Here is a 27,507-nt window from a genome sequence, read left to right as displayed (position 1 = left end):
TTCGGAGTGAAGTTTCTTATGGTCTGTCAAGTCATCTTTATGGGTGGCTCATTTGAATATTCAAACGGGATTGGCTCCAGGTCCGGGGGCGGAGACTAAACTTTGTCCCAGAAGAGGAGACCGTTCATAACCTTTCTTACAGGGACTGAATGCTCAGCAGGTTTCATTTACACGGTACGTACCATACGTGTCAGTTAGAAGTATAATTTAAAGTGATAGATTTAGAGGAAATTAAAGAAAAGTTGCCGGATTATGGTTTTCTCACCATTAAAATACAATGGTGAGAAAAGATTTCCGATCCTTTACTTAAGGAAAATTAGCAATACCTCACAGTAAAAACAAACAAGTAGGTCATTTACTGTAAGTATCAAAAGATGAAGCACGCAGAGCAGGAAAATGGGCCCTAATAGATATTAAATAGTCAGATACATGATATATTGATGTGTAAGAAGCCTTTTACTGTCCTTGTTTATCAGAGGGAATTAATGTGGTACACTCTTCGGTTGTTTGTTCAACATCAAGATGACATATTTGATGAAATTGACAAAAGTAATAAAATTAGTACTGCATATCATACTGAAAGAGTGACATCATGTGCAATATTAGTCTTTTAATATGATGTGTAATATTACATATATGACTTTTTTTCAAGAAAATTGCCATTATTACTACCATGGAAAAAGCGTGTACTTTTTCCATGATAAGTGTACTTATCTTTCTAAATTTATCTTGCTTCTACTGTTATTCCATGAGACACTGGTGTTAGTATTCCTTTTACACTTTTATATGTATTGCTCTATATTGTGTTTTTTTTTCTTATTGTGTTGTAGCTTTTGAGCGATCTCTGGCACAATAATTTCCTTCATGGTTAAAGTTAGGACTTTAATCATGAAAAATTAAAGATAGTGTGAAATGTAAAATTATGAAGCATCAATTGATATGGCTGTGAAATAAACATATAAAAGGTACAGTCGTGCCTGCTCAGCTGTGAAAGTAGAAGTATAAACTAATTGGATATACCCAAGTAAAGCACATTTTCCTCCACTCAAGATATTATGTCCAATGAATTTATGGTTCTGTTATTTGCAATTCAATTTTAGTTAATTTTATATTACAAGGATAATCTCGTGTCCTTGTGAAGTATACATTTTTCTTTCCGGGGAGCCCCGTCTACCTGAAAAATGAACAATAAAAAAAGACAATTAAAATATATATGATGCACTTTTCTCACCCTAAAAAGTCAAATTACCCCAACCCCTGATATAGCCCACTTTCTGTTAGATTCAAATTTGTGGTTGTTATGTCATATTGCAATCCTAAAAGTAAATGCTTGCATTAATGAGTTAATTTTGTTGATGGTGGTGTGGCTTTAAAAAACCCTGACTGAGGCCACTGATGCTTGTGGAATCCCCGACAGTCTGTGAATTAGATACTGAAATTCAGCCGCAGTTTTTGAAACAGCACCTCTTGAGGGTTCTGCTCCATTTGTAAACTGTCACTGAAAAAGATGCAGAGTAATTACATGCAGACCAAAGATGACGACAAAGATACACCGAGTACAACAAATAGACAGAAAGAAATAAAGATGAAAACAAAAAGAGACAAGAAACAACCACAAAAACGTGCAAAATGACCACAAAGAGATTCAAAATAAGTACAAACAGATGCACAACACCTTAATAAATGTGGAGATTTTCTCCTGTGCAGCTGAGGTAAGGGGGGCTTTTACATCCTTGGGGCCCAAGGATACATGTATCCCACATAGATCAGATAGATCAAAGGAGTGTGGGTGTGTTACGGAGCCCCCTTTCTCATTGGAGGAAAGGGGGTGAGCTGTCTGAAACTCACCAATGACAAAGCACAACTGGATGTCAAACGATACCACAGCGTCTTATCCCATGCCCTCTCACTGCTTGAAAAGTTAATAAAACGAATGAAAAGCACATTCCTGCTTCATATCAAGTCACTTAATGATAAAAAAAAAAATAAATAAATAAAAAAAAAAGGAGGACATGTTTACACACCCTGGGCACCCTTTGGGGGTCACTGAAGAAGAAACAATAGACAACTCAAAGACATGGTAGTTTCATGGAGGCATGTGAGAAATGTCCTTGTCTGAGTTTTATGATGATTTTCATGCCAAAACACCTGTGTGAGAATATTTTACACCTCTGTTATCTTTCCAGACCGATGGCAACAAACACCGACTGGCTTTTAACCCACATATCTCCCCAACATAATATTATTGTATTGTTTTCTGTGAGCGGAGGGTCACATCACGTTTGATATTGATGGTTAAAGTACCCATGTTTTTAAACATGATATACATGTGTGTTTTAAGGGAATTCTGAGTTGTTCATAGAAAGCTCCCCGCCAAGATGTTTAATCTACAGAAATATTCTTCTTCTAAATCTGTAGAAACACTGGAGGGCTCTAGGGGCTAGAATTACTGCCTTGAGTTTGTCTGCCTCCGCCAACCAGATATTCATGTCTGTGCAGTCATGTCATATACATTGTGAAGATTTTAAAGAATTTTGTCCAATAAATTCAATTCTGATAGAAAACAAAATTGTTGTTGCTGCAAAGAATAACAATATTTTCTCCGGACTCTCGCAATATAAAATCCTCAATTCAATATCTTAAAATAATATAATTTTATGACTTATAACAGCCACCAAATGAGTGAACCAAGACCCACTTTGTTGTGCTGAGCACTGCAATATTTTCAGAGTGAAAAAAATACTGATGAGAATCTTTTGAATCACCAAACACCCACGCTCTCTCTGAAATTAGAAATATATGCCTCTCCCATTTTCTTAAATGTTACTGATCTAGAAAGATGCTGCAGGCAGATGCTCCAAACTTGGAGGCAAGAGAGAAAATCAATCTCAGTGTGGGGAATGCATTTGATCCTCAGTTTTCTTGCAAGGCATGAGGACTTCGTGACAAGTAAAAAAAAAAGACATAAAAAGACCACGTCACGTCATAAAAGACCTACATTTCATGTACGATTGAACTCTAAAACTGTAATCAACTGCTGCTCTATTTTTGCTTGATCTAAATATAGCCCTCAGTTTCTTTTATCTTATAGGTTCAATTATATATATATATATATATATATATATATATACAGTATATTCCTGTGTATCTTTAGGTGTGTGTTGTGTGTGTGTGCGCCAGTGATTGTCAGGAAGGTGATGCTTATGGCCTAACCAGCCGGCCCAACCCAGCGATTAGGCAGAAGAGCAACGCCTATCCCTCCGCCTGTGATCTCCGTCTCCATCTCTGCTTCCACTGTGGTTACTGTAATTGACCCAGAGGGAGACACATAGTGATAAACAACAGGGCAGAAATGAATAAATATCCTGAATGAGTCATACCCAGAATGCACCATCAAAATTGTGTTTAGCTTCATGCGTGTTTTGTTTTTTAGAAAGAAATTGGCCTCTGTCAGCAGTTTGGAGGTCGTTAAGGATCAGGAATGTAAAAGAGGAATGTGAGATAAACAGAGGGACAGGTGGAGGAAGTAGCAGCTGATCAAAGACAGACATAAAACACAGTAATGACAAGCAGAAAGTGCACATTGCCCTTGTTTTCTAGCTTGCGTACACTTCCGATTTGCCGCGTTTTAATGTCACTCAGTCTCTCTGCACTCCAATTAGTTTGACTCTGACCCTGTCTGACTGCTGAGGAAATTAAAAGATCACTGCAGAGAGGACATAGAAATCCAGTTGGGGAGGAATTCCTTCACTTTCCTGTTGCTGCTCTTTCATCTGAAGCCCTGCAAACCTGAAGGCTCCACATTTGTTTCACATTCCTCTGTTCATGCTCTTTACATGAAAGCTCACAGCAGTGTTGAGCCACACGGACTCCTTCATAAACCTGCTGGATGTTGGCGCTCCAAAACAACTCGCAACTATTTAGAGTAGTGATTAATACTCTCCCTCTGTTTTTATATCTCTCTTGTCTTCTTTTCTCGCTTGTGTCCAGTCTTTACTCGTGTTTACAGGATTTAAACGTGCACTTTAGAAACCTTCACGCTCTGCAGGGGTAGTTACAGGTGTAACTTAAGTCCCTCTAATAACAGCATACGTGCTTCTCCGAAGTCCTTGAAAGTGAGACATAAACCTCATAAACATGCGTTTAAGCAGCCATGCATACTCACTTTCTCAGATACACAGCCCGAATCAAGTCCCCAGTGTAAACGTTTATTCTGATGACTCACTGAGAGGGACGAGTCTAGGAAACATTTTATTTTTTGGTTTTGCAGGAAGATGCAGCATAAATATTCTTGCTGGGCAAATTTGCAGGGGCCCCTTGTGTTTCAGAGAGGTCACACCATGTGTGTACAGTATGTGGTTTCCACACTACAGAGTCTGTTACATCCACAGCCATCAGACTGGAGAAGCTTCTGGTAACTTTTCATCCCACTGACCCTCCATCTTCTCCTCACGCTGTTCTCTTTTTTCTCATCTCCTCCATTCCTTCTCTCAGTACATCTGGAATTTTTGTTTCTTACATCCTCATGTCTGGCTGCAATGTGGTGGTGTGTGCGCATACCGAATACAGATTATTTGCTGTGTGCTGTCTTCACTTGATGCAGAACATATTGTTGCATGTGCAAGGCCACTCGTTCTGTTTTCATTGCCTCGTTGGTACTCATCACATTGTGTTCTACCGTATCTGAATGTTTCCACTAACTTTCAGTGCCATCTCTGTCCAGACACAACAGGAGAGGAAAAGACCTTCAGGAAACTCATCACATTTTATGTGTGGATTAAAAACTAAGTAGGAAACTCTAATTAGTTGGTACCACATTGTATTTTAAACCGCGACGCTCGTTCAGGAATCCATTAGAAGAGACACATTTCCTTGGCAGGACACAAAGAAAGAAAGCCACCTCAGTGGCAGTTAAGTCTTTTACGAGTCTCTAACTAAAGACACAATAAGGTCCTAAAAGAGCTGCAGAAAGACTCAGGGAGGAGACGTGTGGGTGTGAAGAGGACGGTATTTCATTCCTCTATTCAAGGGTGACATGAAGAGGCTGTGTTAAACACTTGTGCCGGGCAGTTTAATGAGGAAACTACTCGATGCATGAATTACGTGTGTGTATGTATGTTGAGATGTGTTGCATGGGATGTTTAGATGTTTAAGTTACATTAAGCTGTATGGTGGCGCGTGCTCCTTTTGTGAACCCTACAGTCCTCACTTTCCAGAAGGAAAAGAATCAGCTTTGCAAGAGGAAAATAACCTGCCATCACTGGGTCGAATTGTGTTATTTATGTTTTAGCCTTAAATCATGTATCAAGTGAAAAAGCTGATGAAATCGCTTTAATGGTACAGCTGTGAGCTTTTTTTTTCAGAGCATTTTTTTTCCTCCATCAAAACCCACTGACGAGGCATACGTTACAACTAGCGATGAGCTGGATGGAAGGTTAAGATAACTGCATGAGACCAGAAGGAAGCCAGAAACATCAACCTTCTCATATATCATGCTTGACATATATATGTACAAATTTTAAGGAAACTTTAATCCATAGCCAAACCCTTATAACTCATGAGGACGCTCTTCTCTGCTATTGCACAAGACTCGTGCTTGTAAATACAGATATAGTGTGTAAATGTATGTGCACGCACGTACTGAATGTGACTGCAGATTGATGACACTTCCTATGCTGAAAATGAACGAACACAGTGAAATATATGGGCTGCAACAGATGTTGCTGAAGCACACCTGTTTATTAATGTATAAGCGAGATCATATAGAGCTCACACTGTCCTTTTCACACCGCGTCCAGAACACAAATGCAAGCACGCATACATTACACCAAACTCTCACTGAAAGCCCCAATTTCATGCATGCATAAGCCGTTTTGCACATGTGTCTGGTTTATCTGTACATTATGAGAGGAATGCAGCCAACCATAAAGGCCTGAAGGAGTCCTATGTTTCACCCATGAAGGCAGCTGGTCACGCCAGTGTTCAGCCAGTTTAAAAGGAGACGTGGGCCACTGCGGGAGCAGTCTGGTCTAACTGGAGTTTCTCAAGTCACTGATGTCCTAACTCGGGAGAAAGAAGAGGTTTCATAACTGTTTGATTTCGACTGCTCCAGAGAATGCCAGCGTCTGGGTGGCAGCAGCGGTGAGATGAGGTCACAAATTTGAGCATGTATATGTTGGCCTTCAAATTTAAATGATTCTGTTATGTTGGAATCTATTTTATCTGAGTTATAGGTCTTTTTTATTTAATATTTGGTAGTGAGTATAAGTTATTGTGTATTTAGACAGGACTGGACAGGAAGTAAATTCATTTATGAAGCTTTTATCTCCTGACAGGATTTCTTCACACTGTAATCCCTGACAGAGGCCTCATCAGAGGAGGAAACAGCAACTTTAGCTGTCCTCTCTGCTGTCTGAGCCCGATGGTTTTGGCTGGCAGGACACATGGTTTGCATCACTCCTCTTATGCCACTGTCCAGCAGGCTGCCATGAGGCCTGCGTGTTCCTGCACGGGATGATTGTGAGAAGCTTGTTGTTTCAACATTGAGCAGGATCATCATGAGGGGACCTCATCCAGATGAGGGGTTTGCATTGCTTGTTATTAAACATCTGTCTCTGATTTCTTCCCAAATCCCCCCCCCCCCCCCCCCAAAAAAAAATCCTGTTAGAAAACAGTTTTAAGGATCATAAAACATACATATGATATGATATATACATGTGGGAGGCTGTGGCTCAGACGGTAGAGTGGGTTGAACACTAATCGGAAGGTTGGTGGCTCGATCCCCAGCTCCTCCTGTCCACATGCCTAAGTGTCCTTGAGCAAGACACTGAACCCTAAGTTGCTCCCGTTGTTGTACCATCGGTGTGTGAATGTTCTCCTGATGGCAGAGCCTTGCATGGTGATCTGTCTCAGTGTGTGAATGGTTGAATGGAAAAACATGTTAAAGCACTTTGAGACCAAAAGGTGATAAAGCACTATACAAGTACAGACCATATCATGACAGACCGTATCAAAGAAATTTCGCCTGCTGCAAAGCTGTATAGATATTTCGATGAAAGTGATTCTGGTGTATGGTTACATGTAGATTTAAAGGGGTACTCCACTGATTTTATACATCACAGTCTGTTTACAGGTTATGAAATGAAAATGGGGTGTGGGTTTAAAAGAAGTGAATTCAGACCTCTGTTGGCCACTATTCATTTCTTCTCCTGGCTGAAGGCTTCAGGTAGCCTCTAGTATCATAACGCAACAGTTATGCTGTCGAACTGCATTGTGGGTAGATGTAGGTACCAGTTTTTGACATGGTTCTGCTGCAGTGATTTAGATGCTTTACAAAAGAAGTCCTTTAAAATTGTTGAATTGAGTAGCTACTGGGTGTTGAAATACTTTTTTGGCCTCATTTTGAACTCTTATTGTTTTGTCAATTAAAATTGCTTTTAGTGGAATATGTTGTTTGGCAGGTCTTCTTGCGCTTCTTTGAAAAGAAATGCAATTTGATTTGACATTTCTTTTTAATCAAATGCAATTTTTAGGTGTACTTTTTTTTTATGGCCTGTGTAAGCAGTGCTCATATCTACATTTCTGCTTTTCTCTGAGGACTAGAGCGCTAAAGATCTGCAGACCTCCGTCTCCTCCTTGCAGGCTGCTGTTTGCTCTGAGCTCCACTTCTGTTGAAACATAATAAGGATGTTGTTTCAGCTTTGTTTTGCCCTCAGCAATCTGAGGAAGCTCCCGGTGGATCCACCTGTGGAGGTCTCAGGTCTGGAGCCTTTCAGACCAACACATAGATGGGCACTACATTACATTAAAACCCTGCCTTGGTTCTCCTGCTGCAGTGTCTCACATGCACTGTTTCTGCTTAACAGATGATAAACTGCCAAAGATCTGTCTGAAAACCGGTTATTGGATATGATGTGAATTCCACCATATTTGTCTGCTTCTCACATGCAGCCTCTGGTACCTGTTGTAGATTTCAGATTACACACTGTGCTGTAGCTCCACCCGTTATCACAGAACGAGAGAGACTCTTTTTTGTTGAATAATAAAATGCGGAATACAGCATGCTCGTAAAGCAGATAGCTGATCAGGATAGATAAGACCCAAACATCAGATCCATCTTTCGTTTGACAAATGCTTAAAAGCCCATGAACTTAAATAAATAAACCTCTGTGAAGGACATGAGCTAAACATAAAATATCTGTGCTAAATCAACAAGTTACAATCTCCAAAGAGACCAAAAATTTCTTGCAACAACTAAAACAGATCAAAGGCAGATTTTATTCACATTAATCACAAGTTGAACTTCCTCACCTGTTGACTCACTAAAACATCTGAGTTATATATTCGCAGCTGCAGACAGTGAGGCGTGTGTTTCGATGTAAGAAATACAGGAGAGACACAACAGTGTCACGAAGGATGCTCCAGTCAGAAGATCCATCTGAACAGACATCAGAGAAAATAAACAGTCATTTTCCAAAAGCCAAGAATCTGGGTGAATGATGTTGAACAGCACGGGGGTGACACCGAGGACCAGCGCTGCACGTAGGTGTGTGTGTGTGAGTGCATTCCTCTTACAATGACCTCTGTGTAAGTGTGTGAATGGGTGCTTACATCTCCCTTGTGTCTGTGAGGTGTTTGCAACCCTCTCAAGAGTCTGGCCAGTGTTTTCTTCTTCCCAGCAGGCTTTGTCTCGTTAATTTAAGCTGTTTGTTCTACATCTGGTCGACTATTTGTTGTTGAGAAGTGTTAAGTCAGGGTGAGAGGAGGCCCCGGTGGTGCATGTCCTGCTTTTATCCCCCAATAAACCTCTTCCACATGACAAGTCATGTCCTCTATGCCCCTGTCTTATCTCTCTTGTCTCCCTGCTTCCATTCATATCAGCATCCAGAGCACAAATGCAGTAACTGCAGCCCTCAATGTTGCTTATAGTTTACACTGTTACAGCAACATGCGTTACGGTTCATGATCATATTTGGGGTATTTAAGCTGTTTTTTGCACTAATTGCCAACTGTCAAACATACGATCAACCTAAAGCCATAATATAGAGATAGAAATGACCAGTTTGAGCTTCTATCTATGACGATATGATACCCTCTAGTGGACAAAATGAAAACATGAAAGAGAAAAGTGGGAAAGATTTTAGACCTGTACAAATATTTTGATGTTCTTAGATGTGTTTCCACACTAATCAGCTGTTTGGAATAGATGGTGTAGGGGTCAAGTTATGGGAATGTGATCTATAATCAAATCTAAAATTACATTTTACCAGCTAGAAATCCGTTCACACCAATGAGTACAAGATGAGTAAGTTTTATAAAACAAATAGGTAAAGAAAAGTATTAACTGAATATATTTGGCAGAAAGGAACAAAAACCAAGGAAAACAGTTCTGCATTTTTAAATGAATAGGAACTTTATGTACACTGAGAACTTCTATTGTATAGTGTCATAATAGGCTATAAATGTCACCGTAGCCTTTTTTTACTCCGAGCCAATATGAAGTGGACTTGGTGACAAAGCTGATGCAGTTTAACTGTATAAACAGCACTTAAGTATAAGTAGCTGCATTGACTACAAAAAGTTAATCACCAACACTGAGTCAAGATACTTTGTCTCAAACTTAAACTGCATTTTTAAAAAGGAACTTAACTGTCAAGAGCCTCTGAAAGGAACTTGAAAAAAGGTTTGGGCAATTTTAAACATGAGTCTGGGAGCATTTGTTTCAGTAACACCACCACAAAATGATGAAAAATCCTTTATTGTAATTTCACCCTATGAATTTTACAAGACACCATCTGTTCTGCCACTGAGCTGAGCATGGCATTAAAACAAGAAACACTGAACTGAAGTTAAAGGGGAAACATTTGAGTTACCAGACATTTCATTTGAGAATTTATCACAAATCTTGCTTGAAAAAGAAAAAGAAAAAGTCTTACCCATTTATACTCAAAATGTGACATTAAATTTAAAAACCTTTTCATCTGCAGTACAATATCACCAATGTTCTGTTGTAAAAAGAGTAACGTCAACAAGGAGCCTGAAGCTGTGAAGAAATGATTTGCAACAGAGGCTCTTAAAAGAGAACAGAACTCTTCCAAACCTTTCAAACAGACTGTGGTGCAGAAAGGAGAGTGGTGAGGTTATGTCCATCAACCCAGGTGTATAATAAACATCTGACTTTATTACACACAGCTTTGACACAACTCCTGACACAGGCCCATTCGCACGCACAAGACAGTCGTGTTAAATGAACAAGGTAGGACTGGATGATAAATACAAGGCAGCAGATCACTATGTCACGGGGAAAAAAATCTGCATTTCCAACAAAAATGGAAGGGAATTGAGGCAAAAAAGAAGTGTTTTTAAAAAATATACAAAAAATGGTCATATCCTTTAAGACGTGACCACCTGAAACAGTCCCTCGAATCAGTAACGTCGTCCAAATGCTCCACCCTGCAGCCCGCCGCCCTGCATCAGCTGGTTCTGTCTGTTCAGAGCGCCGGAGAGAGACTGGGAGGTTCCCGTGTTTATGTAGCCTCCACGGCTAGTGACAGAAAACACACACAGACACACAATCACTACTGTTGTAAAAAAAAAAAAAAAAAAAAAACGAACAAAAAACAACAATACTGCTGGCTGATCTTATGAGATCAAGTTTGAAAATAGACATCAGCATCATAACCTACTCACCCTGCCATTCCTCCACGCGCCATGTGGCTCTGGCCTGGGATGGCACCATCTCTACCTGGAGGTGAAAAGCTAAAAATCAGACACTGAACCACAGTACATACAGCTCTAAATCAAAGAGGACTTCAGGCCAGCGACTATACTTGCGCTATCTGCTAATCCAATCCTCAGAAGGCAAAACTACTGTACTTCAACATGTCTCAAAACCAGTCAGGTTGACTAACAGTACAGCAATGACACACACAACAGAACACGGGTATGCCTACCTTGCCAGGTTCTGTCTCCATCCATCTTCCTGTTGGAGTCCCAGTCACGGCCACCTTCCCTAAAAAAAACAAAAAAAAAAGAAACAAGACAAAAAAAAAAAACGTTTTCTCTTTTCCTTGAGGATAAAGGTCATCAGCAGACTGCACATGGGTTTTTATATGGATCGAACTGAAGCTACTACCAACTGTGATATTCACCTGGGATTCATACGCTTGTCGTAACCTCCGCCCCAGGAGTCTCGTCCGTCTCTGCTGTGTCTGTCTGACCGGTCTGAGAAGTGCTGCAAGAGACACACAACAGTTGTAACGCTCCCATGTCATACTTACATACAGATGCTACAAATTTCTGGCTTTAAAAGATTCATGTTTTATTGTTTTTAGGAAGTTATGCAAACAAACTAAACACATAAAACAAAAAAAAGCTATAATGTACATGTGCACTAATGTGTTCCTCACCAACTCTGGTGATTTTGTACTTGGATAAGTTTCTATATTGTTTTCAGGAATGTAATCTATGGGAGGAAGATCCATGCCTCTCACCTGGCCATCTCTGTCAGCACCCACACCACGAGCGTTATCCCGCCTGTCCATCATCATGTCGTCTTGGTAACGGCCCCGGTCACGATGATCAAAGTCCTGATAACGTTCTTGGCGACCAAAGTCTGAGCGGCCGTACCGGTCGTCCATGGATAGGCGCTTATCGGGCCAGTCATCTTTCCTACACAATGCAACACCAACCAGAATGAGGTTCATCCGTCTGCTTAAGCAATAAATCCATTCATCCACCTTCCTGGTCAGCGTGGACTCGCTGCATCACCTGATATCGCATACCTGCCGTCCATGTCATAGGGCCTCTTGACGGGGCGTCGGTCCTGCTCGTAGCGCAGCTGGTCTTGCTGCCGTCTCAGCTCCTCGCGCTCCCTGAGGATCCTCTCCTGCTCGCGCCGCCTCTCGTACTCTATACGGAGCCTTTCACGCTCCAGGAACTGACGCTCCATACGGTCAGCATCGAGGCGCTGCTTCTCGGCCTGCGAATCAGATCCGTCATCATGATCATCAACGGAGACCTCATGAGAATGTTTGGAATAATGAGAAATTAGACAAGTCGCTCGTGTTCAATAGAAGCAAAATATATATATATATTTTTTGACTATTATTTAAAATGAAAATAATACATGTTTTAGACTATCTAATAAAGAACGTGTAATGGTGGATTGTGGGTAGACACCTTGATAACACAGTAAGGGAGAGAGATATTCCTTGTGACAATACCTCCAACCAGTGTCTCTTCCGCAGCAGGTGTTTCCTCTCCTCTCTCTCCCGGAACAAACGGATTCGCTCGCGCTCGCGGTCGGGGCGGTTGTCACGATCGCGGTCACTGAAAGAGGATGCAAACGATCAATCCTAAGTCAACTTGATGTATTGACTGTATGTACTGTTTTAAACGCAGGTGATTAAATAGTTTAAAATACAAAATCATACTATACAGGCTGATTTCTTTGGCTCTCAATAGGAAACTATAGACCATTTATTCATATTTATTCTACAGAAACAGAGCAGTGATGTGTATTAAGATATTTCCAAATAGACCTCAATAAGTTTATAATTTACATAAATGATCTTGATCTCGTATTTTATGCTTTTTTAAGGGTTGAGAATGTAGTTTCCATCCCCGTTTGGATGATCCTTACGTGTATCTGCGTCTCTCCACCTCTCGGATCTCCCTCTCTCGTTGCCGCTGCCTCTCACGCTCCCTCTGCTCCTTGATCTGGTCAAATGACAGGATGTCTTTCTTCTCCTTACTGGGAGACTTGCGTTCCCGACTCTTAGAGCTCTGAAGAAAAGAAAAGAGTAGAAAAGAGTTAAGGACAGCATTATGTGCAAGTGAAAATACAAACCTGTCTACCACAGATCTAACTTTGAATTCTGGATATTGATAGGAGCCTTGTATGTGTGCATCTAACAGACCAACCCACGCTGCTGCACCTTCTCATGAGGAAAAAAAACACCACTTCATGTTACAATGGTCAACAATACAACTAAGAGACTTAGATGGGCTTCACAGTATAACAGTTGTAAGGTATACGGGTACATACCCTCTCCTTGCTTTTGGTTTTGACGCTGATAACGGGCTCTCCCTTGGACTTGTCCATCACCACAGTCCTCTCATTTCGTCCTGTCAAACAAACACAATCCATTATGTCAAATATGGAAGAAAATGTTTGAGATCGGTCTTTTTTTGGTTTGTTTTTTTAGATTAACTTGATTATACACGAGCTGGAAATCCTCCCACATTTCTCACCTTTGCCGTCTTTTCCTTCTCCCTCAGACTTCTCATCCTTTACTTCACACCTGCACACATTGTGACATCAGAGATCCATCCACAAACGTTTTAAACAGTTGTTTCATGACTGAGCTGATAGCTTATACTGTCTTGATTTATATATAGGATAAGGGTTTTAACAAAATACCACTGGGCCAAGCCATGATATTCAAAAGCACACTGGACCAAAATGACCCAGCTGCAGGGACATTTTTAGGAAGACTTCACTCAGATATGCGGCAACCTGCTGGCAGTCTTACTTGGAGTCAGAGGAGTGTCTCCTGTCACTGCTATTCTTGTCAGCTGGTTTCTTCCCGGCAGGCTCATTTTTGGCCTACAAAACATGAACATGTTTATTCAGTTGGATGAGCACATTCAACCACACACAGATTATACCATTCAAACAATGAACAATGCCTCTTTTTTGTTGTCGAGATTACTTCCAATCATTTCTGTCACAAAAGATGTTCTAATCTTTAATAAAATGTTACAGTACCCTTTTATGTGTAATCTGACACACCAGATGGTTTGTTACACAGAACTATATGAGAAGTCGTCTTTGGAAACGGTTTGGAAAAGTGCAGACAGAACCATCTGTCTGTCACAAGCTGACTTCAATCAGTTCGATTATTATAGCGCTCAAGCGAATAGCGGTTTCTCGCTGTTGTCACACGCCTGTGGGTCCTCTTAGGATGCCGATTGGCCCAAACACAGACACATGACTATGGTAGACCTGAAGTATTTATAAATACCAAGAAGTTCTGTAAAAACTGTGTCTTGAGTAAGAACAGCTGTTGTTGGAAATAAACCCTTCTTGGTTCTGCAGACCTCTTACTTATTACGTTTTGCTTGAAGCTACACAAACACTTTAAGATCATATACAGCCTCACACTCATCTGGCTTGCCTAAGAACTTTACAGGTTTCTTATTAGGACTACATGTCAAGTGTCGTCATGTCCATTACATTAGAGAAACTTCTAGATTTTATTCCACCCAATAGAATTCATACTTAAATTTTAAAAAAAATAAAAATGCTGTGTTAATAAAAAATATCTCCCTCCAACACTCACTCGCTCCACAGAGATCATCCGGCCATGCAGCTCGGTCCTGTGAAGGTGGCTGATACACTTGGTGGCCTCCTCTGTGGACGACATGGTGACAAAGCCATAGCAGCGAGCCCCGGGGCTCTTGGCATTGGTCACGACTTTAGCTCCAACAACCTGCAGGAAACATACAAAAGTATAAAACCGTTCAATAGTACTTATTTAATGAGTTTAAAAAAAAGAAAGAAAAAATATAGACCCTGGGAAAGCGATGAAAGGCTGTATTCAACACTAACCTTTCCATATTTGCTAAAGAGGGTCTTCAGATCAGTCGCTCTGGTTGTGGAAGAAAGACCACTGACCCACAGATTCCTGCTACTGCTTGCTGCAGCACCACCTCCAGGGGCTACATACAAATATCCATGTGCAATAAAAAAAAAAAAGATATAATAAAAATTAGCATGCATCCATTGAAAGTGAAACCACAGGACAGAAACTATTTCATTCACTCACCCTTTTCATCTTTTGACTCAGACGTGCCATCTTTATCCTCAGAGCTAGAGACAAAGAGAAAAAAACCATAAACATACAACAGTGAGGACATCTGGGGTCTCCTGACAGATGTTCATACTTTGACTTACAATGATCAACCCATCAGGCACCAGAGTGCAGTGATTTAACAGTGGATAAATGCAACAATCCCAATACATTACTCAGTAATGGATAAAGTGGGATAGGTGAGTGTAAGGAACGACATGAAAACAGACAAATGCACAGAACGTTTTTACCTCCAAAAGAGCATCCAAATTTTGCTAGCACAAAGGGGCCAATGCAACAGAGATAACCATTTTGGTTTCTAGTATACAGAAAGCAACAAACCTCTTTTTCTGATCATCGCCCTCTACAGAAGAGGACTCTTTCAGTGTCGAGGCAGCAGCTTCCTCTTCTGTCTTCTGATCCTCCTCACCCTTCTTAGACCCCTTTTCTGAATCAACAGTTTCACCCACGCCGCCCTGTTCGCTTACACTAACAGCCTGCGAGCTTTTGTTTTCAGAGTCAATTGTCTCTTCTGGGACATTCTGGGCGTCCCCGACCTCTTTGGCGTCACACTCCACAACATCCCTGTCGCTGTCCACATCTCCTGAGGCGGCCTTGTCGGACACACTGTCTTCCCCTGCAGCGGTGGCGGCTTGCTCTTCTTCAGGGCTCGTCTCGTGGCTCTGGTGGTGATCTTCGTTAAGCGGCTCAGATAAACAAGACCCGGCTACTTTGTCATTTTCTACGGATTTAACAGGAATAGAATGGCACAGAGTTTAATCACTTCTGAAACACAGCAATAGTTAACGAGGAACTGGCAAGGCCTGGATTAGGAACGTCATGACCACTGGACTGTGCTCTTAGAACTATGTTATTAAAACGATGAGGTAGACCCTAACGAGAGACTGGAAGAGAACCCAAAAGGCTGGAGGACAACCGAGCCACCATTGGGGCTAAAACCTTGGTTCATTTCTCAAGCTGAACCACTTCACTCTGTTCACCTGATCCAAAAGCACACAAAGAGTTCAGTGCTGAAGAGAGCCACGAGAACAGCCGAGCAGCAGTGGAGGCTCGCTGCAGTCCGTCTTCTTTCAGCCTTTGACTTTTCCAGTGTCCATTTGTATTGACCATAACATCAGCTCAAGTCCAGCAGTTTCATATCCAGCTGATTTCTGAGTCAGTGTCTTTAAAAAGTTGTTATCGTTGGTGAATCTTGAGGGATCTTCTTTGTCTTGATCTTCATGTAGCAACCTAGAAACACTGCAATCAGCTACAACAGCTCAAACCACCCCGACCTCGAAATGTAATTGCTGTCAGTGTGCATCAAAGTGTTAACCACAGCTTTTTCAGCACATTAGAACACAAACGGTAACTTGATCAAAATTGATATAAGGATGAATTATCAATCATGGTTGACCAAATTTCAACACAAAGCCAGCAATTCCCTTTGGGCTTCCAGTCTCTCTGCCTGGTTGAAACTAAACTAAGTGTTTGCATTTCCAAGCTCAACACTGTAAAAAGATGTCTCTACTTTTTGATCAACCGTTTTCTACAGTACCTGTTTCTTCTCTCACATCGTCTGCTTCTGGATCCTGACCCTGAAACAAAGAAAATTAAGGCTTTATGGAAAATACTGCTTGCAAAACATAAATTTTACCATCAATTCATAGGCTTATCTAGGGAAACATACCATACTGAAGGATGAATACGCCATATCTTCATCCTTATCCAACATCTCTGGTTCGTCCATCTGTTCAAATACATGCAAAGAGAGTAACATTAAAATTACTCAAATTAAAAGAGAACATTTAATAGACACGTTTTTAGTCTAGTCTCTCACCTCTGGACCTCTGGCTTCATCTTCTGACTCAAAAGTCTTGTAGTTATCAATGTCATTCAACATTGCATTTTCATCGCTGTAAAAATTCTCGGTGTCATCCTCATCATTCTCAGCTGGTATTGCATTGTCGTTCTCCGTCTCATCCAGGATGTTCATGTCGAGGATGTCCATTTCCTGCATGTTCTCGTGATCGTCCTGAAGATCCTCCTGATCATGCAAAGAAGAAATTAGTTACTTAACACAACAGTAAGGCGAATTCCTCTGCAAGTGGAAAGGAGTGATCACAATTTTGCAATTGAATTACATTGCAGCAGCACTTAAACATAAACTTGCAGTCAAATTAAGTACATTTTTCAACAAACTTACATGTCCATCATGAGAATCCTCCTCGATGGTGCCGTCCTCTGGTTCATCATTTTCTTGCCTGCTGTCTACAGAAAACATGCTTTGGTTCAGAACAAGTCTTCATTTGGGTGTCATATAGGTATCAAAGGAAACTTTACTGTGAATACCTTCTACAACCTGGAAAAACAAGGTGTTATAGGACACTTTTATAGTGTCAAATTAAAATCGACATTTTCATACACATGAAAGTAGCATTTAGTTGCAGGGCTATTGCTTGACACACGGCAGACAACTGACACCCATCCTTCCATCTACTGCGTCAAGGATTACTGTACACATGTTAAATTGTTTTACTTATTTGACTAAATAATGATCATTATATTTAACCTGTTATTCTGAGAACCCATAAACACCAGGGATATTGTTCTCCCTCGGTGTAACACCTCCAAAATCAACATTAATCTGAACCGACAGCTCTCCACACAGTTTAAACAAGCTCGAAACACAATATCATGAAGATGTAACTCAATACAGCAGCAAGCAAGTGTGCACCCATATACTGTACACTGCCAACATTAAGTGGAAATGTAATGCCAAACGACATGAATATATCCCTGCACAATGCTAACATCCGAGAAAATCTCTTCAAGCGCAAACATTTCCTGCTATTTTGTTAAGTAACAAGCATGAAATACCACAACATGGAGTATCAAGTGTTATTTTGGACAGTCCAGCTGCAATTATTAATGAATTCGTTGATCAATAGAAAATGAATTGGCCAACTATTTTGATAATCAATTAAAAGTTTTCAGTCATTTTGAATGAAAACAATGTTAAATTGTTCCGATTCCAGTTTATTAAATGTTAATATTTCCCGTTTAAAAATAAATAATTAGAATATCTTTTATTTGTGGGGTGTTACATTTAATACTGAACCTTTGACTAAACACTCATCTACAAAACCAAACAAATAATCTCTTAATCGAGAAAATAATCGACAGGTGAATCGATGCTTAAAGTACTCGTTACTTGCCACCTTACTTTAATAATAATAATGATAATAATAATGAAACAGATGTTTACATAAGTGGACAACATGTGCAGACTTTACCTCTTGCAGCCCGTTTGGGTGTAACATTAGCTTTTTTAGGGGCTGAGTCGGGAGCGACGATAATCTCGTCTGGATTTCCACCCTCGTCCTCAATCGCCTGTTTGTGGAGCAAAAAAAAAAAAAAAAAAGCACAAAGACTTTAGTAGACTTTACAAAATCAGGAAGTGTTTATTATTAGAAAAAAAAAAAACAACAACGCCATAAAAGCCCGTGAAAGCCGTCTGGCCCAAGTGTCCGCTAGCTGTTAGCGCAAAGTTCAAGTCAATGGGGCCTCGTCGGCTAACGTAGTTAGCTTTCAGTAAATATTTGACCGCATTTAAAACGGGAAACCTTCCGGAGCGCAGCCTTCGTAAAGCTTCCTAACACGACCACTCAGCGCCCGGCTGTTAAACAGGAGAGGAGATAGAGGACCTTTTTCAGACGCTCCGACAGCACGCTCTTAACGCCCGTCGTGTCCAGGTTACGTTTCTTCAGCTCGGCCTTCAGGTCGATAACTCTCAGCTCCGACAGTTTGCGCACCTCTGCGCCTTCGGGCACCTCCACGTCTGCTGATGGGTCAGCCATCGCGTTGTCCGTGGAAATATCTCTTCGCTTTTAAGTACGTCCCAAAAGAACTTTATTTACTGATGCTGCACCACGAATGGATGCAGCAAGCTTTGCAAAACTAATGCAAAATGGAGGACGACGTGAGCCAAGGTGACGTCACGGCGCAAGCGCAGTTCGCAGAATCGGGCGCTGAAGGGAAGTGCTCATATTTTTACACGCTTATAAGACGCTTTTGAAAATAAACACACACACACACACACACACACACACGTCCAGCAAGGAAAGCAAAGAAACACGCAAATTCAGTGATGGGATCAAATTATTTTCTCAGGTGTATTAAGAGTTACAAGAAGCTGAGAGAGCTGAAAGCGCTGATATAATTAATATTCAAAGGTTCATTGTTTTTTTTTTAATTGCTGTTTACGTTTCAGTGCAATAAAATGTTACAAATTCGTATATACAAAAGTTCATAAAACATGACCAAAACTTAATGCATAGTTAAGACCCGGGTCAGCTTTACTGAAATGGCTAATTCACAGGCTTTTCTTTCCGCCACATCTTTTGGACATTCATGATTATGTGTACAGCTGATTTATCAATATATGCTGGTTGAATCGTGTCATAATGCTTAGTGAGAATGGAAATTGTACATGTCACTGAATTTGTAGTTTGTGTCGTTCACTTGGCTGTGGGGCAAGCTTTTGGTGGCAACAAGAGGTTGAGGGTTTTCAAATAACTCCAGACCGTCAGTCTCCTCTGGTACATTGGCATTTCTGGACCAAGTTGGAGAGACAGCGTTAGAAGATGCGCTGTCAGTTTGTTCATAATATGACCATGTATTTGAGGCTGCACCAACAGAGGTCAATCCCTCAGCAAAAGTGGAGCAACCAGGGACGTTGAGGGAGTCCAGACTGATGGATGTGGAGGCAGAGGAGCTGCGAGCCGGCCGTGGTTCATGGAGATTGAGTTTGGAGACCAGGGGTTTGCCGACTGTTACTGGTTGCCTTTCTTGTACCTCTTCATCCATGTGGGAATAGGTGTAATGAAGACAAATGGTGAATGTGAGCTCCGTCTGTAAAGACAGTGAAGAGTAGAATGTGTTTTTTAGCTTCAGGCTTAAGAAGTTCCAACATCTTTCAAAGCAGACAATGAAATATGTCCTACAATCTGATAAAAATGTATGAAACATACTTGAAGTTGTCCTAATTACATAATTTGTTTACTTTATATCAACATAAACTTTAGCTAAAACAATCAAAACAGTGGCTTTAGCTTCATTTTTGACTGTACCAAATACTGTCTCCTGATGACACGTGTAATGGAAATTTTTTGGGTTTCCCAGAGGACAGAAATTCTAGAAAAACAAACACAATCATTAGTCTCTGACCCTGAGTCTCTGCAGGCTGCGGATTCGTGTGTAAAGACTGGGGACTTCCGGAGAGGGAAGATTTTCCTTGATTAATAATAAACTGCCGGCTTCAAGCAGAGTTTCCTGATTGCTCTTCTTCAGATCAACATCCACATCCTGGCAAAGAAACACAAAAACAGTCCACTACCATTATTAATTCTTGTGTGTGTTCATTCATTCCTGCTGAAAATATGGTGTTTTTGTACGGTGTGAAATCCTAAAGGATTTTAGATCACAAGCATGATGAGTGTGTGCCAGTTAAAATGTATTTCTGTCTTTAAATCTACATGTTAACACACCTCAGGGAAATCAGTAAGCTGAGCGGAGCAGGAAACGATTTCTTGGGGTTTTTCAAGTATCCGAGTGTAGATGACCATGATGTTGGAGAACTCTGCAGCGAACCCAAGCTGAACCTTCACTCCACAGTCAAACTGGAGGCAATGGCTCTTGGGTAGGACTATGACGAAAGACATATCAAGGTTGTGACTTCACGTCGAAGGTGATCTACAAACATGACAGTAACTTTTGCTATGTTTAATCATTTCAGTAAATATTTTTCAATAAAGTACCATGAGAAACAGCCCACTGCAGGTTTCGAGCTGTATAGGATGCAGAACAGTCGATGGTCTGTATGTGGTCAGTGAGGGAACGTCTCTCGGACAGATTGCTGCGTAGTTCCAGCGCCTGCCTCCCCCGTGTGATCGCACAACGACCCATATCTGGGAAGAATGGTGACCCTTTATTATACGGCATCTATTAATGAGTGCTGTTAAAGCGTGGCAGATCTTGTTAGAACCCAAAGACAGATGTGTTCTCAGCGTGTGAAAGGTATTGCAGTTTGACTTAGTGGAAATCAGTTTTTGGTATTCTACAACATTGTTCTCCATGTCCGAGTTGGTACTCTGTCCCATCCCGAAAGAGCAACATCTTGGGTGCACTCAAGGTGAAAACATTTTAAGTGTGTCTCTGGTTGAAGAAACCTTTTCACAGCATTCATGCACCAAACTAAAGAAAGTGGAGCAGACGTAAGGGATGGCTCTGTTATATCTGGGCGGGCCAGTAATCAATGTCACTGAGCCAACACAAATATTAGTATAAATTAACTTTTAAACTTTCGGATGGGGTGTAACATATAAGAAGATTAGCAGCTGCACACCTACACAATGACCTGATTTGTAAACAATCTCAGCAGAATGCATACAGAACAACTAATCGTGTAAATTTGTTGATGTGTGTTGTGTACTGTGTGCTCTACCTTCAGCGACTCTGTCGAGCATGACAGTGACCTTCTCATCTTCACAAACTCGCCGTTTGAGGAAGCTGATGAAGATGCCATTTGACACATCTTCCCTCTTCACCTCATATGCTTCAGCGTCAGCACATCTAAACACCGTAAGTTACAAATGAGCGACATCTTGTAGCCTAAAGCAGTAAGAGTCCTGCATAATTCACAATCATAACATTGGAGTTGAAAGCAAAAAAACCCACATGTAAATCAAAACAACAGCTGATACCAACATCTACTGACAATGACAATGAACATGCTGACGATCAGTAACTTACGTGGCATAACCAAACACTATATTTGCAGTCACCTTCAGCAGGCCAGGTTGTACAATGATATCATCATTGGGATTTCTAAAGAAACAACAACTTTTAAAGCACAATAGGCACAGCAGATGGTGTAATCTCAACATCATTTAATTCATTTAAAGAGAAAAAACACCTATACCTTTTGCGGCACATGTCCAACAGAAACACATTAAGTCCAGTCTCTTTCTCCTGCATCCTGGTAAGTATATTCTGCACACACAAACAGTGCTCTGATGTGTAGGAGGCTGGCGCATCGATGGGAACCATAAAACTGTTCCCATAGTTCTCATAGCCATGACCAGCAAAATACAGCAGGCCTGTGGAGGCAATGACAAAGAAGAGTTAACAAATATAAGGAAATTTTGTGAAAAGCATTTAAAAACCATGAAGAGCTAAAAAGGTGCCATGGATGGTTTCGAGCTCATTTCTTTCTTTTAAAAAATATTTCTGTTTTCTACAAGCATTTAGCTAATTTCCTACTATATTTTATTTTGTTAGAAATACATTTTGTAAAAACAGTCCTACATCCATGGTAATGTAGTATTACAGCAGTTAATAGCCTGTGTATCAGTCACTAAAAGTGGACACAGACCTGAAAGTTATGCCATGTTATGCACATTTGAACATATGGTACAGATGGACCAAAGACCAACCATAGACTCCCTTGTCAAGCAGCAGTAGGAACTCAGTAACAGCGCTGTGCATCTCCTGCCAGTTGAGGTCAAGCAGGGAAACCACCTTGAAGTCAATTTGTCTGAGGAAGTTTGTCAACTCGTGGACGTCAGAAATGGGAGCACACAGCTGAGTGTGGTAGAGATAGTTCATGTTGCCAATTAGGAGCGCTACTTTATCTGTGGCTGCGGAGAGGAAGATGAGGAACCATGAAAGACCCACTGATATGAAAAATATGTAATGTGCCTATTAACAGGTTATATTTTAATCTGCTGGTATTTCCTTGCATAACACTCACCATGGAAATTCTTGGCTGAAATTGGCATCTGTCGTAGCGGATGTATTTCTAGTCCTGAGCTGGACCTCTGGACTTCCTGTGACTCTGTCAACACAATATAAAAAGATTCAACAAAAAAATGCCCATACTGATATCTCATTTTCACTTCTGTAAAGTTTGATAAAAAATAAACACTGCACACTGCACACACCATAGCCAGGTTGAATAGGTTGAGGGTTACAACACAATCTACCAAAACCACACCTGGATTAGCAGTTTCAACAAAGAAAACCTACATCATGGTTTTTATTTTTTCACTACTGTATATAAAAAAACAGGAATCAAAGGACAGAAAAGTACAGAGGCAGTACTACCCTATTGTAGTTCCTGTTTCCCCCCCATAAATATTTGTCGAGAATTATAGAATACCTAAACCACGATCAACTTCTACCCAGGAGGCTTCAGTGATGGAAGTGGGTCCTGTGACAAAGTGCAAAACAGGAACAACTAGTACACAACAGGACTATACACATACTGTATACACATGCAATGTAAGACATATTTACTGGATATTCTTGTTAGCATTTAAATATTAATATCTCAGATTTGTTCTTCTCATTTATACATCAACATTTAAAATTATGAAAAAATGCCTCTGAATCCCACCAATGGTGACTGTTGCTGAGTTGCTCCACACCTCATGGTATAAATTGAACACCTTACATCTGTACTCTCCTCTGTATGCTGTGGTCACACACGGGATCTACATGGAATACAAGAGCACAAAACATTAACTACATATCGTACACTGACATGGAAACCATATAGGAGAATTGGTATTCAACTATGTTTTGTTTGAGAAGTCCTGTGTCCTTTCATATTTGTTTTATGAAAACAGTAATGTTTATTGTCTTGGTTGTGCAGCTTGTTCTGCTTTTATGAGTTTAAATCCAAAAGGTTTTCACACACAGCAGCCTCTATGAATACACTTACTTTTAGTGAACGCGTCTTGTGTTGTGGCATGGGCTTTGTGTTGTGGTACCACTCATACTGGGCGGGAGGGGTCGCCTTTGCGTTGCACTCCAGAAACATAGTGTCCCCCTCAGGCACTGCCTGGGACTGAGGCTGGTGGATGATATGCAACCCACTCACTGAGCCTTGAAAAAGACTGCTGCTGTAGCCTTAGGTGACAAGGTTCAACAATACGTTATATCGTCACATGCCATGAGATGAAGTAAAACACCAGAAAAGGAGAAGGAGAGGTACCTGAGCCAGAACCAGGAGAGTGGACCAGGCGAACATCAGCCCACTTGGAGAAGATACAGTTTTCTCCATGGTTGATCCGACAGATGTAGTGACCCTGGTGAGCTGGGCCTAACGGACACAGAACCAACTCTGGTGAAATCCCTGTTTCATCCGAAATCTGAAACAAGAAAATAATCAGCACATCCTGTAAAGAACAAATTATTATGGTTCCTTGTTATATTCATGAAAAGATGTTGGAATGACCTCCTCTTTGCGTCTGAACCACTGGTATTTGAGTCCAGGAGGACCGGAGGCCCTGCAGGTCAACACCACCCTGCTCCCCGCTGCAGCCTGCTGGGACTGCGGCTGCACTGTGATCTGGATCAGCTCTGCCACTGCGGCACAAACATACACCATGAACAATCAAATTCACAGACCAGAAGAAACAGAACACAGGTATTCTTATAGCGATGTGTAGCCTCAGAGGAAATATTTAATATACACTAAGTTAGTTATTACTGCTCGAGACAAAATCCATTCGGGGAAAAAACTCTATCTTTCCTCTACTTTGAAATTTATAGAAGAGCTGTAAACAATTTTTTTTCTTTTTGTTTACGAAAACATTTTCAATACATGTTTGAAAATGTCCATAATATGTGACCTTTAATTCACCCTACAACTAGATGCCGTATGTTATAGAAAACATGTGGCATAACTTAAGGCAAAAAGTACCAGAATTTAAATGATTATTACATAAAACACATATCCCAGAACCTTTGACACTCCATTCACTTCTACTTTACCTGTGTTGGTGAGGAACTGCACAGCTTTCTGGTGATTCATCTTCCTCAGGCAGCGGAGGAGGAAGTCCAGGGAGCAGGAGCGATCGGCTAGCCGAGCCAGGAGGGTGCGTCCTGGACTGCCTGCAGCACTCAGCACCTGCAGTGAGCAGCTGGTCAACTCCTTCTCACTGCAGAGACAAAAGGTCAAAAGGTGCTGTTGGCAGATGCGGTGACAGTGGATCTTCAGGGCCCAAAGCTGCAGTGGGCCCAAAAAAATTGATATGCAGTAGAAAAAAGGAAGGTCTTTGGGTACTTTACAAATGACTATTTCCATTTGATGCTACTTTTTGCTTCCACTCAACATTTCAGAGGGAGATATTGTACTTTTTCCACTACATTTATTTGACAGCTGTATTTACTTTTCAGATCAAGATTGGACACAATGGATAATATAACAAGCTTTTCAAGTACACGTTGTTGAAGATTAAACCAGAGGTTTCAAAACTTTCTGTCCTCTGACGTCTACAGAAATTAATGTGTAGTCGGGGTAATAGTTCAGATTATTATGAGTTGTTAATAGCTCCATCAAATAGTGTTTTTAATCTATTATAATTGCTATTTTTTTTACTTAAGTAAAGGATCTAAATATTTCTACCACCACTGACAAAATTATTGAGACAAACCTGTTTAACATACATGTCTCATCAGAGCAAGCTTTTGTAATAAAAGGATGATTCATGTTTGGTATGTGTCGGCGCGTTCGTTGATTTGTGAAAGAAGAACTACTCTGAGAATCGTCAACCTACAAGTTGATTTATTACAACAATTGGAGAGTCAAAAGTCATCCTGTACAGGGAAACCTCTCAGTTCGTGAGCAGCACACAGTTAAGCTTGCTGAACATCGATCCAGAGAAGAGTACCCATCTTACTGTTATACAGAGTTTTATATGAAAATGTGCTGTTATCTGTTGGTCCAAAAAACTGTTGGAAAGGGGCCGTGGTTTAGACTTCACTCTCTCTTGTTGGTGCACAGGCCAGTCCCAGCCTCTCGACACACGATCTCAGCCATTCCTGTGAGACAGCGCTCTAGGTGGGAGGAAGCCTGCCTAGTTTGTGGTGCACTTGTTTTTCTGGCCTTGGTGTCATGTAACTGAACATCATCTTCTAACTGCCATATCTTTGTTATCATGTGCGTGTATGCCTCCTTCCTGATGACTCAGATCTTTGGGTATGGTTACCTGTTCCTTTTTATCAGTAACATGTACACACACGAACATTGTGGGCAGTAATACAGTTCATGCACACAGTCCATCATTCTGATCCTTTATGATGTATAAACCTGAAGTTGCACAGTCGCATAAGAGCATTAGAAACAGTATATTTTATACAGTCTAACATATGAAAAACAGCTCTGGAAACTCGTTTGAATGACTGCTAGCCATATACTGTACTGTATACAAGGGCTGCACTTCGAGTGATGCCTTCAAGTGTCTCACCTGCAGTGGAATTCCGGGTACTCGGATGCCGCGTTGGCAAGCTGCCTCCATCCGCAAGTGGAGTTGTCCAACATCTTTGACAGCTTGTTTGACACTTCTTCACTGAAAGCACCCACGCTCATTTTCCACTCCTCCATGTTTGTGTCCGTCACCTCTAACAAAGTTGGACAGACAAGAAGATCAATCTAAAACTTTACAGACTCCACGACCCCGTCGCAGTGAGACACCGTGATCTTCCCCCTGTGGTTAATCTGACTGAGGAACTACAACACAGTCTTGATTTCTGAATGAATGTCACACTTCTACGAGGTGACTCAACTACTTGTAAACACAGTTTAGGTTTTCCCCGTACGGCCAGCTTTAGGAAAATCCAACTACAACTGTGCACACACGGCAGAGGGCAATTCATCTCGTTGGGTGAAATAAGTCCGATGACAGCGATGCCAGAGGATGGAAGTGAGAACAAATTAAACATCACGACGTAGATTAATAGCTTCGCCGCCACTTCCGCCACAAGCGCTTATACCGAGGCGTTCATCAAAGTCGTCAAGAAAACTTACCGAGTTTCCAAGAAGTAGCAGCCGGTGATCAGATCTCAGTGACGGATAAACAGGAACATTTGACCAGTACAGACGCGCCTGATGCGTTTAATACCCAATGGCCCTTCCAACGTTGCATGATTTGGTTCCCGAGAAGATTTGCTTCTCATTTCGGTTCCTCATTTCTGCCCTCCCCGGTGCGCGCGATCATTTGCATGAGGCGTTGTCATGGCAACACAATATCGTGAAGCCAAAAAGGTAAAGAAAATTATTAAATTTAGACCGGCAAGTAAAAGAAGTATGCAGGTCTTTTACTTAAGTAGGCCACTAGTACCATACTGTAAAAAAAAAATAATCCAGTATAAAAGTAACAGTCCTGTATTAAAAACTTTACAAAAGTATGTAACCAGCAACATTTACAGTATCAAAAGTACAATGTGCAGTAAAACATCCCCTGTCACGTGCTTTAATATTATATATGGTCCTAATAGATTAATATTGCTGCTGCATTAATATGTATGTTACATTTTAGTGCTGTAATTATTGCAAGTTGTTCTGTATGTGCTGTTTAATCTACAGTAATGCATCATATTCTACAAGATCATCATATGTCTGTAGTGTCACTGTCCTGTGAGAACCTTTGTATTTATAAAAAGTAAATAAGCTCAGAAAAACAGTCCTGTTTTCAGCACTGGAACGATGCTACGCAGCTACTCCAAAAGGGTTTTATAGTTTATATAGCTTAAAGAAATAGGAAAAGTCTTCATTTTAGAAACATTTTACAATCACCACACTGAG

The 27,507-nt window shown here is 40.9% G+C and overlaps 2 protein-coding genes across 3 annotated transcripts; both read right to left on the bottom strand.

The window, feature by feature from the left end:
• Positions 1-9,741: 9,741 nt before the first annotated feature.
• safb (scaffold attachment factor B) lies at positions 9,742-18,831 on the bottom strand. 2 transcript variants are annotated; one of them, XM_069150400.1, is made up of 21 exons: positions 18,563-18,831; positions 18,152-18,248; positions 17,062-17,126; positions 16,696-16,902; positions 16,546-16,605; positions 16,414-16,453; positions 15,198-15,597; positions 14,832-14,875; positions 14,615-14,724; positions 14,346-14,495; positions 13,536-13,609; positions 13,255-13,304; positions 13,049-13,128; positions 12,644-12,786; positions 12,225-12,330; positions 11,784-12,019; positions 11,493-11,670; positions 11,151-11,233; positions 10,953-11,011; positions 10,690-10,744; positions 9,742-10,543 (listed from the first exon to the last, which is right to left on the bottom strand). In XM_069150400.1, the coding sequence occupies exons 1-21, from the start codon at positions 18,713-18,715 to the stop codon at positions 10,426-10,428; spliced, it is 2,508 nt and encodes an 835-aa protein (XP_069006501.1). In that variant the 5' UTR covers positions 18,716-18,831; the 3' UTR covers positions 9,742-10,425. The 2 variants fall into 2 exon arrangements, with proteins under 2 accessions (XP_069006501.1, XP_069006502.1); XM_069150401.1 differs by having other exon boundaries at positions 11,784-11,980; positions 18,563-18,830.
• Positions 18,832-19,012: 181 nt separating this feature from the next.
• Positions 19,013-26,895, bottom strand: malt2 (MALT paracaspase 2). Its single transcript, XM_069149937.1, has 17 exons — positions 26,731-26,895; positions 26,171-26,322; positions 24,696-24,862; positions 24,157-24,287; positions 23,914-24,070; positions 23,641-23,828; positions 23,314-23,410; positions 23,077-23,127; positions 22,669-22,752; positions 22,352-22,555; positions 21,838-22,015; positions 21,669-21,743; positions 21,361-21,488; positions 20,675-20,824; positions 20,405-20,562; positions 20,085-20,222; positions 19,013-19,769 (listed from the first exon to the last, which is right to left on the bottom strand). Exons 2-17 carry the CDS (start codon positions 26,305-26,307, stop codon positions 19,326-19,328), a joined length of 2,487 nt encoding a protein of 828 aa, XP_069006038.1. The 5' UTR covers positions 26,308-26,322; positions 26,731-26,895; the 3' UTR covers positions 19,013-19,325.
• Positions 26,896-27,507: the final 612 nt, after the last annotated feature.

Source organism: Embiotoca jacksoni, unplaced genomic scaffold (genome assembly GCF_022577435.1).
Source record: "Embiotoca jacksoni isolate LCO1_2020_lvr unplaced genomic scaffold, fEmbJac1.0.p SCAF_16, whole genome shotgun sequence".
Lineage (NCBI taxonomy): Eukaryota > Metazoa > Chordata > Actinopteri > Embiotocidae > Embiotoca > Embiotoca jacksoni.
Note: the sequence above shows the minus strand (reverse complement) of the source record. Positions and strands in the feature narration are given on the sequence as shown.

What these genes read in the sequence shown, in the direction of transcription:
- safb (XM_069150400.1), bottom strand. Translation starts at nt 18,715, where the DNA reads ATGGCTGACCCATCAGCAGACGTGGAGGTGCCCGAAGGCGCAGAGGTG. An exon ending in GTGGAGAGACGCAGATACAC is followed by an intron (nt 12,331 to 12,643) that starts GTAAGGATCATC and finishes ATCCTCTTTCAG; the next exon opens with TGACCGCGATCGTGACAACC. An exon ending in CCCTATGACATGGACGGCAG is followed by an intron (nt 11,671 to 11,783) that starts GTATGCGATATC and finishes TGCATTGTGTAG; the next exon opens with GAAAGATGACTGGCCCGATA.
- malt2 (XM_069149937.1), bottom strand. Translation starts at nt 26,307, where the DNA reads ATGGAGGAGTGGAAAATGAGCGTGGGTGCTTTCAGTGAAGAAGTGTCA. An exon ending in GGTTCAGACGCAAAGAGGAG is followed by an intron (nt 24,071 to 24,156) that starts GTCATTCCAACA and finishes TTCTTGTTTCAG; the next exon opens with ATTTCGGATGAAACAGGGAT. An exon ending in TTCAGCCAAGAATTTCCATG is followed by an intron (nt 22,556 to 22,668) that starts GTGAGTGTTATG and finishes TCCTCTCCGCAG; the next exon opens with CCACAGATAAAGTAGCGCTC.